Source organism: Henckelia pumila, chromosome 1, assembly GCF_033568475.1.
Source record: "Henckelia pumila isolate YLH828 chromosome 1, ASM3356847v2, whole genome shotgun sequence".
In the NCBI taxonomy this organism is placed as follows: domain Eukaryota; kingdom Viridiplantae; phylum Streptophyta; class Magnoliopsida; order Lamiales; family Gesneriaceae; genus Henckelia; species Henckelia pumila.
Window position 1 is genome coordinate 108,995,067 of NC_133120.1, and position 11,994 is coordinate 109,007,060.

At 37.4% G+C, this 11,994-nt stretch overlaps 2 protein-coding genes across 3 annotated transcripts; one reads left to right on the top strand and one right to left on the bottom strand.

The window, feature by feature from the left end:
- Positions 1–6,453: 6,453 nt before the first annotated feature.
- LOC140875705 (uncharacterized) lies at positions 6,454–8,680 on the bottom strand. Of its 2 annotated transcripts, none has more exons than XM_073279477.1 (5): positions 8,370–8,680; positions 7,762–7,887; positions 7,295–7,365; positions 7,129–7,215; positions 6,454–7,039 (listed from the first exon to the last, which is right to left on the bottom strand). In XM_073279477.1, exons 2-5 carry the CDS (start codon positions 7,868–7,870, stop codon positions 6,773–6,775), a joined length of 534 nt encoding a protein of 177 aa, XP_073135578.1. In that variant the 5' UTR covers positions 7,871–7,887; positions 8,370–8,680; the 3' UTR covers positions 6,454–6,772. The 2 variants fall into 2 exon arrangements, with proteins under 2 accessions (XP_073135578.1, XP_073135577.1); XM_073279476.1 differs by having other exon boundaries at positions 6,455–7,039; positions 8,446–8,680.
- A 1,703-nt stretch (positions 8,681–10,383) lies between these two features.
- LOC140875752 (uncharacterized protein At4g15970-like) lies at positions 10,384–11,875 on the top strand. The gene is made up of 3 exons (XM_073279536.1): positions 10,384–10,716; positions 10,895–11,266; positions 11,354–11,875. Exons 1-3 carry the CDS (start codon positions 10,414–10,416, stop codon positions 11,825–11,827), a joined length of 1,149 nt encoding a protein of 382 aa, XP_073135637.1. The 5' UTR covers positions 10,384–10,413; the 3' UTR covers positions 11,828–11,875.
- Positions 11,876–11,994: the final 119 nt, after the last annotated feature.

Genomic DNA, 11,994 nt, shown 5'->3' on the forward strand with positions numbered 1-11,994 from the left:
TTCAATCGGATATTATTTCTATTATCCTACTGAAACAAAGGTGTTTGTTTCAAGAAATGCCACCTTCTTGGAGAAGGAGTTCTTATTGGATAAGAAAGGCGAGATGATGGAGCTCGAAGAAATTCGAGAAGAACCCGAAATACAAAATAACAATCCCACACCTCATGAACCATGCTGGACACGCCTGCACCTAGAAGATCCGAAAGGACTTCTAGACCTCCTGTTCGATATGGTCTTCTTCTTGAAGGGGATCAAGATGAACCCGACATTGGATGTGATCCAAGAAACTTCAAGGAAGCAATTTCTGATGCGGATTCAAATTTATGGCTTGAAGCTATGCAGTCAGAATTGGATTCGATGCATACAAACCAAGTCTGGTCTTTAGTAGATCCTCCCGATGTAATTGTTCCAATAGGGTGTAAATGGATCTACAAGAGAAAGCTTGGGCCTGATGGTAAGGTATTGACCTACAAGGCGCGATTGGTGGCGAAAGGTTATACTCAAAGGCAAGGAGTTGACTATGATGAAACCTTTTCACCAGTTGCAATGTTCAAGTCCATAAGAATCCTTATTGCCATAGCTGCATGGTATGACTATGAGATATGGCAAATGGATGTGAAGACTGCTTTTCTTAATGGAGACATTAAGGAAAAAATCTATATGAAGCAGCCTGAGGGGTTCACATCCATGGGAAGCGAGCATAAGGTATGCAAGCTTCAGAGATCAATATATGGTCTAAAACAAGCATCAAGAAGTTGGAACCAGAAATTTGATGAAACAATAAAAGATTTTGGTTTCATCAAGAACCCGGAGGAACCATGCGTGTACAAGAAAGTAGTTAAGGATGCTGTGACATTCTTAGTACTTTATGTTGATGACATCCTACTCATTGGGAATGATGTAGGGATGTTGCAGTCAACAAAGATATGGTTATCAGGTAGATTCTCGATGAAGGATTTGGGTGAGGCATCCTACATTCTTGGGATACAGATCTATAGAGATAGATCTAAGAGAATGATAGGACTCACTCAATCAACCTACATCGACACCATATTGAAACGGTTTTCAATGGATGGGTCCAAGAGAGGACATCTTCCCATGTGTCATGGAGTTTCTCTATCCAAGTCTATGTGTCCCAAGACTGATGAAGAGATAGAGAATATGACACATGCACCATATGCGTCAGCTATAGGTAGTATCATGTATGGGATGATATCTACCAGACCGGATGTAGCATTTGCTCTGAGTGTCACGAGCAGATATCAGGCTAATCCTGGTCAAATGCATTGGAAAGCCGTGAAGGACATTCTTAAGTACTTACGAAGGTCTAAGAATATGTTCATGGTATATGGAGGACGAGATCTGAAATTGGAAGGCTATACCGACTCTAGCTTCCAAAGTGACGTGGATGACTCGAAGTCAACCTCTGGATTTGTGTTCATGCTCAATGGCGGTGCTGTCTCTTGGAAGAGTTCCAAGCAGGACACCACAGCGGATTCCACCACTGAGGCTGAATACATTGCAGCATCAGCTGCTGCTAAAGAGGCCGTTTGGATGAGGAAGTTCGTCCAAGAGTTGGGCGTCATTCCTGAATTTGTTGGTCCAGTCCCGGTGTACTGTGACAACACGGGTGTCGTTGCTCAAGCAAAGGAACCAAGGTCTCATCAAAGATCCAAACACGTACTGAGGAAATACCACATCATCCGGGAGATTGTGGAAAGAGGAGACATCACTGTCGAACGAGTGGCCTCTGCAGACAATATCGCTGATCCACTTACTAAGCCCTTGCCAGGACCATTGTTTAACAAACATCGCGAAGCAATGGGTCTACGTAGTATGACTAGTTGGCTATAGGGCAAGTGGGAGATTGAAAGAGTGGGTGCCCAGTGAGCCAACTTGTGGCTATGGGCTTTGATAACTCTTTGTATAAACAATCTTTGTTTAATGTAATTTACACTTTTATTAATGGCAATGACTTTATCTTTCTTCATATTGTTATATTGTGATATACTTTTGTTGTTTTGATAAAGACCTTGAATATACTATAGTGTATGTAAGATGTGGTAGAACATGGAGATGTCTAGCATGAAACACATCTTATAGTCACTGTATATTCTAAAACCGTTCCTAGTCAATTGAGCCGTCCGATAATAAGGATAAGGATCGCTCGAGTTTGAGACTAGCATTTGCGATGCAGAGTACCACGTTTCATTGGTAGGGAACATGAAGATGTTCGAAGCATGCAAATGGATATTCATATGATGAATAATCGAACTACCCTATCCGGACTTTTCAAGTGGTTATCACTTATCGAGTGGATAAAGTCCGCGGTTTTGGTTGTACACCATTAGTCCTTACTACTTGAAACATCATGGAGACTCTATATGCTAGTACTGTGCTTTGAATCGTTTACCGACTCTATGGGGGTCATCAGGTGTCCGGATTGGGTACAGTTGCAACACATATAGGAGTCGATGCATTGTTGTCAAGGATTCACCACATACTTGCGAGTGTGGATATCCTATGCGATCTGAGGAGAGATTAGTGTGACGAATCTCTGGCCAGAGTACTTGATGTGATTTAAGAAATGGTTTCTTAGTAGCACATGCGATGTCACTAATTTGATCTTCAAGATGTATTGCATAGTTATCGAATCTTGAGCGACTCTCGATATACCAATGGTTGTTGATTCGATCGGGATATATGGATGAAGGGACCGTACTGTACGCTAACCAAAATCTACTGGTTCTTGTAGGCACTATCAATGATACCTAGGGAATCATGGGGCGATGTTGCTAGGCGCTTTACCATGATTCGTTGGGCAAGTCGGAAAGTGTTGTTCCGAGTCACAAGAAGTTGTGAGCCCACGGCTAGCTGTATCCCTGAACCATTGAGGGTCACACAGTGTAATGGAGTTTTAATCCCCGTTGAGATAGTTAAATTTAAAGAGTTAAATTTAATGAATAAAGAAGTTGGACTTCTTAATTAAGAGTAAGGGAGTAGGATTTCCTAAAATGACATAGGGATGGACATTTTTGGAAACCACTGAATTCGGATTCAGGAAAATTTATCTTGACTTTAAAATGTGCAGAAATGGTTTATGTGCACATTGGTGAAATCGGTTTATCAATCGGAGTCACGATGAATTTTATATTAATTTCTGAACATGCGGGCTTTGCTTGTCGGGCCTCAACTTATGACTAATGGGCCCTAAGCTGTTAGTGGCCTGCATTATAAATAAGTTATTGCAGTACAGAAATTATATACAACTGGTCATAATTTTGAGACAGAGTTTTCGAAACCCTAGCTCTCTCTCTCACACGACCGCCGCCCCTCCCTACTCTGGTTGAGATTTTTCGGTCTGTAATTTTGAATTGCAGTCAGGATTAACGAATCAAATTCGTGATTCTCTTCGCAGAAAACTTCTGATATATTTTCTAGTGCAATCTATCAGAGGGATTAAACCTCCATTCGTGGACCTGATTGAAGGACAGAATATTCATCAGTTCCAGGGAGAGACAACAAGAGCAGATTAAATCTGTTGGTGTCCAGAATCTCGATTCGAGATTAAAGGTAAACTTATATAATTGTTATTTAATTTTACACACACACAAACAATTTAATCGTATGGTTGATACCCACACTATGGAATTGTTCCATATTAAATTTTTAAACTTCCGCTGCACCGGTATCAATACCGATTGATCTGAACGTCGCGTTTTTCCAACAGACCTCTACCCGTCTTTTCAAATTTCTAGGGCTGACGTCAACCCTACCACATTTTCGAACGTTTGAAAATATATTTCTCCCATCCATTGAGATAAAAGCATCAGGAATGGTAATACCCTGGTAAGCCAGGGGTAGCAGGGCTACGCAAAGCCAAGGTCGCAGGGCTGTTAGTCAGGACAGTGAGTGAGACTCTAGCCCGACAATTTTAGGGAGGAGTGGTGATACCCTGGTAAGCCAAGGGTAGCAGGGCTATGCAGAGCCAGGGGTAGCAGGGCAATGCAGAGCCAAGGTAGCAGGGCTGTTAGTCAGGACAGTGAGTGAGACTCTAGCCCGACTATTTTAGGGAGGAGTGGTGATACCCTGATAAGCCAAGGGTAGCAGGAATATGCAGAGCCAGGGGTAGCAGGGAAATGCAGAGCCAAGGTAGCAGGGCTGTTAGTCAGGACAGTGAGTGAGACTCTAGCCCGACTATTTTAGGAAGGAGTGGTGATACCCTGGTAAGCCAAGGGTAGCAGGACTATGCAGAGCCAGGGGTAGCAGGGCAATGCAGAGCCAAGGTAGCAGGGCTGTTAGTCAGGACAGTGAGTGAGACTCTAGCCCGACTATTTTAGGAAGGAGTGGTGATACCCTGGTAAGCCAGGGGTAGCAGGGCTACGCAGAGCCAGGGGTAGCAGGGTTGTATAAAGGCAATTCAGGAGATTCAGGATCCCGAGGAGACCAGGTCTTCGTGACTTAGACAAAGCCCATTTCTCAAGGGCATGATCCCCACGATTGCCATGGTCCCGGACCTTCGGGCACCATCATGCGTGACAGATAAACGTGGGCAATTTCGGCACCCACGATCCAGATCGTGGCCACTACCCTGGAAATGCGGAGTGACTCTCTCACTCCAAGGCCTATAAATACCTGGCCATATGTATTCATAGAGGTATGTTCACTTAAAATCTAAAAAGCACTATATTCATTTTACTTAAAGCCCACTCTATTTTTAAGTCTGACTTAAGCATTGGAGTGGCCCCGCTGGAAAATCTTCCGGCGCTCCACTAACGTGCTTTCATTTTTTTTCCTTGTGTGTATAGATCATCTCGATCAGGAAAGGACAGATCACATATCATTCTCATCTTTGTTAGCTCGATCATCTCGTCAGGCCCACTGCACTATCCTGACAGCCCGGGCACCCGGTTTAGCAAACCTATATATATATATATAAATTCAAATAACATAATTAAAATAAACCAAAATACATAAATTAATAAAGTACACAAATGAAAGAAAGTTTACATAATTCTTTAAAATAATTTAATCAACAAAAATATTATTTAAAATTGGCTCTTCTTATGTTTTTTGAAACAAAATCATCAATTGTGTAGTCATAAGATATATATTCCAATATTTTTTTTTTTATGCAGAAGATTGCCAAATCATTCAGTTTTTATTGACTCATTGTCGTTTTCAAATAAGATTTTAATAATTTTAACTTGAAAAAACTTTTCTCAACTGATACTACAGTCACATGAATAATCAATAAAATTTGATACGCAACCACGATCATAGGAAAAATATTCATTTTCAGACCTGTAATCCTCGAATTTTCAGAATCTATGTGAACTTACAACAAATATTAACATCTTACCTTAAACCAAAATAATGTGAACAAAAACATTAAATCAAAATAAGATTAAACAATATATCAAAATTTGAAAATAAAATAAAATTGAACAAAAGTCTTGTAATTTATACCTTGGATCGTTTTGTTGAATGCGTTTGTGTTTTTTCGTAAATTTGTACTTCTCTATTTTCTGAATTTTTAAACTATTGATAGTCAATTCACGTAATCGCACGCAACCACAAAGTAACAAAAGAGCAAAATATTATCGAAACTCTCAAAATTAAAAACTCATACCCTTTTTTTATGTGAATGAATTTTGTATGAGAGCATAATATATAATATTTATATATAAATAAATATATATATAATAATAATTTTAAAAAAAAAAAAATTTTGGAGACCCACATGCGCGTGCCCTGGCTACCCGGGGCCAGGGCCGCCCCTGCCGATAGCATGTCGGAAATAGTGGTTTTTTTAGAGAAGTTTTCATGAAACACAGAAACGAAATGTTCCAAATTTTCCTGGAAATTCTTGCTCCCATTGGACCAATAAAAGCATGAGAATTTTAGAGCATGTAATTACTTCCTTTTTTCATATGAATGCCATTTCAGAATAAAAAGTTTAATGAAATTTTCAAAGGATGTCCTTAAGTGTTGTGCACCATGTTCCTTGTCTATTGTGCCAACCTAAAAATACAGAAAACTAGAATTAAATTGAACTATATTTTTGAACAAAATCAAAAGAGGGAATATGCAAAGGGAAAATTTGAACCAGTTGGCATGCTTTGTGTTTCACCTGTTTTTCTTTTTAGTCCATAAACATATGGTGAGTTTGAATATAAAAGTTGCAACTTTAAAAAAAACATTTACATAAACCAAAATTTTCAAAGCCTTTCTATTAAAAATAAATAAATTTTAAATTTGAATAAACGTGGAAAAGTGCTTTTGTTTTTCATTTTCAAATAGAAATAGGTGGAAAAACCTAAAAAAAAAAATTGATATTCTTTCAGTGTTTTTTAAAAAAAAGTAATCAAACAAATTATTTTTTTAAGAAAAACATTTTTTAAAAAAAATTCCACACTTGGCTTTTCTAACTAAATACACCCTTAAATTAAAAATATTTGATTAGCCACTAGTAAAGGTCTAGCTTGTTTATCTTAGCATCAAACAAGAAGCTTTTTGATAATATAAAAAAGAACAAATTGGACATAAAACTAGAATTTTTTGGTGACGAACTTGGAGTGCTCTCAAGATCAAGACATCACCATATACCTTACCAAGAAGAAGCTCAACCGGTTCATGGCGGTGCTCTTTTTGGTTAGGTCACATAAATCAGCATTTAAGACCTAATTTCAAGATTAATATAATGGATTAAGACTTTAAAGAGAATTCTTCTCCATTTCTTAGATTAGCTATCCTGCAGTTGCCGAGAATTTTAGTGCCGTTTTCTACCACCACCTTTTCCTCCACCCTTGCTCTTTTTTCCACCCTTCTTTTTCTTCCCTTTACCAATAGCATGCTTGATGTCGTCGTCCTTAACTCGAGGAGTAGAGCGTTGTAGTAGGTGGTTGACATCAAGGATGCCATTTCTGAAGTGACCTTCAGTTGTCTTGAACGCTCGGTCCTCTGGTCGACGCCTCTCCACTGCCTTTGTAGTGGAACTGCTGCTGGTATAAACTCCTAATTTTCTTAGCACGGCACTCTGAAATAACAATTGCTAAAGGCTAAGTACCGTAATTGTTGAGAAGCATACGATGTTACATATAAACTGAAGAAAATGTGGGTGGCAACCTCCTCGCGCATTTTTTCTTCTCTTTCCTTCTGTTTCTTCATTGTAACCCGTGCCACGCTAAGAGGTAGCCGTTGCCTCTTTGGGGGCTGTTTAGAGACAAAAGTTAATATATGAACATTCCAACCTCAATTATGCAAGGGACAACCCAAGGACAAGTGAAGACACCTTTCCACCAAGAGAGACTACTTTTCTGTTCTCTAAGTCCTTCTTTTCTTTCCATGTCATATGAGAAGATCCTGAAATAAATTCATAGAGTTATAGTAAGTGGTTAACAACATTAATTCAACGTACATTTTGGAAATAAAACACCCTCAAGTTGCTATTAAATGCCTCAATTCACAGTTTCAACAAATAATGAATAGGTTGAACCACATAATATTTGAATCAACAAATTTCTGAGGTGATAATACATCTTGATTAGTAAATCAAAATCAAAACAGTTAGGAACAAATAATGGATTTCCCAATGTCCAAATGCCACAAAAGTGAAAATGATGTAGCAAGAATACGAGGCCACCATCTTCAAGCCGAAAAGGTTGGCCAGGTTTCAACATCTTTCTAAGAAATTTTAAAGAGTCTACATGAAACAACCATTACATTGGATAATTGAAAAATATTAAACATTCGAAATACCCAGAAACTCAATATCTTTCAGGATAGACTTGATATCGATTTTTGGTTCATTGGAATCCTCAGCAGCAGCCGAAGATCCTGTATTGGCTCCTTGCCCCTTCTTAGCCATTTATATTCTTCTCTGAGCTGCAAAGACGAGAGAAAAACAAAAAAACAACAGCTTTGGTCAGCAAAACAATTCATGATCAATATATGTAGATTGTGCTGTACTGAATAAACAACATAACGTCCATGAATTGCTTACACAAATTTTTCGTGGTAAATATTATAAATAACAAAAGGAAATTCTCGCAGAATAGCAAAAGAGCAAGAAAGCATCACACAGTGAGACAATTCCGCAAATTAACAACAAAAACTGGTGAATAGCAGAGTGAACGAATACTTCTGTCACTTCAACTTGTTACTTTTGCCCTTTTCTCAACGAATTTAGCATAATCAATCATATGTTTTTATCACACAGGATGTCACGAAACAAGTAGAAGCTGAATTTCCCACCTAAATTTTCTCTGTTTCGTCCCCCCCTTCTAATTTGTACCACCCAACTCATTTCTATCTCCAACTATAATTATGTTTTTCCCCACTGGCAAGATCTTAACGAAAACACAAACCTTAGTGAAGCTATAAGCTAATTTCTTCTAACAATCCAAATATGTAGACAGAAAACCTGCAAGAAGCATCCTTTACCTAAAACTGGCAAGAAAAACCTTGAAGACTCAAACTAATCCTGAAAATCGAAATATACAAAAGTTGGGCGGATCGGTCTAGTTCGAGAAAGGTCGTGATAGGGGCTAGAAACGGGGGAGGATAGTTAGCGTCGGAGAATTCAGGCTTTCAGCAGCCAACTGACGGTTATTTCCGCCGCGCCGCTGCTTTAGAAGAAGCGGAGAAGGGAAACAGAGGTTAGGCAGGAATCAGGATACTATTGGGTAATCGGAAATAATGAAAAATTATATAAAGTGAAGCTCAACACATTAAATTAAATATCATGTTCGAGCCCATTAGCCCAATATCCCAAACTATATAAACTGTAGCCCACAAATTAAATTAAATAGACGATCGAGCCCATTAACCCAATATCCCAAATTATATTGATGGAGTGAGACAATAATAGCTCAGGTTTAAATTCTACATCACATTAATGATTAATGAATTACATTCATTTTATTGGTCTAAAATGAATCTAATTACGAGGCATGTTTTTTTTTTTTTTTTGAATCTAGTTACGAGGAATGTTCAGATCCGGTTAGTAGATCCAAGAGCAGGTAATGAGTTTTATAAACTCGCCCCATTATTCATATTAATTAATTTAATTTATTTATTATATTGAAAAATATTGAACAATTGATTTATGATTTTTTTTTTCTTAACAAATTTGTGAAAAAAATTCATAATCGCTTATATTTTTTTAAAGGTTACAAACACTACCTAATTTTTATTGCGTAAAATAACATATCTACTTATGTGTCCAACGCATATGGAATCCGCGGGGTTTGAAGCGAGATCGGGATGAGTCCTGAGTCCAATTATTTTTCTTAACGGGACAAATCTCAGATTAGCCAAACCTCATCTAATACCCGTCGTTGTCATCTAGATGTTGCCACGTTAAATTTTTTGAAGTTTAATACGATATATATTTAACAAAAAATTTTTGACAAAATGATTTTTTGCCCCCATTAGTTTGTCTAATTTGGGGTTTGCATTATTCTTGGTAGCTACACCACCCACAAAATTTAAAGAACGTAAGGAAGCACGAGTTATATGTTCTTCTTTTAAATTATCAACTTTCGATTTTATTACGCTGATTTTTAATTTTCTGCTTTTTTGTCTAATTATTAATGTGACATCTAACATGTTAATTTTTTTGGTGTCATGTCTCTATCTTTCGAGATCATATTAGTATTTTTGGTGTCATATCAACGAATAGATCAAAATAACCTAAAATTAAACGTTAGTATACAAAAACCAAAATTTGAAAACATCAAAGCTCAAAATTGAACAACTTTTGTTTTTTTTGTTTTAACACATCTTCGCCTAATATTTTTTTTATTGGTCAACGAAAGTTAGGAAATTAATTAGTGAGAAGAGTGCTGTATTCAAATATTTCGTCAGAATCGTTTTATTTTTGTTTATTTGAAGAGTGACGTGTCTCCTTAATGTAAAAGACATGAATTATGAAGATAAACATTAAAAACAGATTGCTCCATTCGAAAGATTCCTTGGATCATAATTCATAATCTTTTCATTTGTTAATATGATTATCAGAACTTGATATTAAGTTATTACACTAACAAAACTAATCAATTCAATATTCGTAACATTTAAATATTTATTTTAACATGTCTTTTTTAAAGAGATCTCAAATTTGACATTTAATTATAAAATAATTCTCCTCCCTAACGCGAAGGAAAAAAATTATTCAACACTTCAATTAAGACAACCCATCTAGGGAAGGGCGCTTTTATTATTAGTATTATTGAAATAAAAATAACAGCAACGAGGTACGCATGTGACATAATTTAGAAAATGGAGAATTGATTAGTGTAAAATTTATAAAAAAAAAAAAAAAAAAAAAAAACAAATCGTCATCTTTACTCCACATTCATCAAAGAACATGCTATTATACTAGGTGTCAATATATTTTGATTTTTGAAGATGGTTGACACCAACAGGAACGACCACGACTTAATGCCTAGCCGCCATGGCCTCCATCACCACCGCCGCCGCCTTCACGACTTCTCCCGACTAGGTGTTAGTACATTTTTGCTATCTATGGTGGTTGGCCTCTTCTATCTTGTTCTAAGTCATTCATCTTTTCCTATTCAATTGCTTCAAAGATCTTATTCATTGAACTACTTGACTCCAACTAGTAAGTCGGATCGAGAGACTGCTAATTCATCGTCATCAAATGAAAAGATATATGAGTTTGCATCTGATAATGAAGACCTACCATCTTATGTAAGTTGCTTTCGGTTCACTTCTAGTTATTTTATTTTTTTTTAGAAAATTTCATATTTATTCTGCAAGATTTCCCATTATATACTATGCTGATATTTGGATTGTGAGTGGATATTTGAGCTCAAGTTTGATAATTGTCACATGCAATATTAATTTTGACGTTGTCTGGATTGATAAGACCAAAGATGAAATCAAGAAACTGGAGAGAGCATTGAAGAAAGCAGCCATGGAAGACAGCAAAACAGTGATAATAACAACATTAAATGCAGCATGGACTGAGCCAAACTCCATCTTTGATATTTTTCTTGAAAGCTTTAGCATTGGAGATCAAACACAGAGCCTTGTGAATCATGTGGTGGTCGTGGCGTTGGATCAAACAGCGTATTCCCGTTGCTCCGCCGTGCATCGTCACTGTTTTGCACTCACAGCCTCTGGAGTCGACTTCTCCGGCGAGGCTGCCTTCATGACTGAGGATTACTTGAGGATGATGTGGAGAAGGATTGATTTTCTCAGGGTGGTTCTTGAGTTGGGGTATAATTTCGTATTTTCGGTATGTTTTTTTGGTATAGCTTCTTGTTTTGTCAGATATTCTTTCACACGAAAGTGGTGAAAGTTACAAAATATATCCATATTTCAGGATGCAGATGTAATGTGGCTGAGGAATCCGTTTCCAAGATTTGATCCAGGCTCCGACTTCCAAATTGCTTGCGATGAGTATAGATCCAACTCCGATCCAAGAAATATCCCCAATGGAGGCTTCAAGTACGTCAAATCCAATCCTCGTACAATCAGATTCTACAGATTCTGGTACAGAGGGTGGCAGTATTTCCCAGGAAAACACGATCAAGATGTGCTGGACATGATAAAAATGAATCCTTATGTCAAGGAAATCGGATTGGAGATAAGGTATTTGAACACCGCGTATTTTGGTGGGTTCTGTGAGCCAGGTAAAGATCTGGATCTGGTGTGCACGATGCATGCGAATTGCTGCGTCGGGTTGGGGAAGAAGATCCATGATCTGAGAATGGTGATTGATGATTGGAGAAGATACATGGCGCGTAGGGACAAGTCTGTGAGAACATCTTGGAGTGCTCCATGGAAATGTAGGTGAAAAATCATTTGGCCACAAAGAAACTAGTAGAATTGATTCATATCATTTCACGTTTGTTCAATCCATAATTAAAATTATTAAATTTGAATCTATGGGTAGATGTTGTTAACTATATTTCAATTCTAAAACAATTCAGATGAAATTAAAACACAGGACATAAAAAGTAA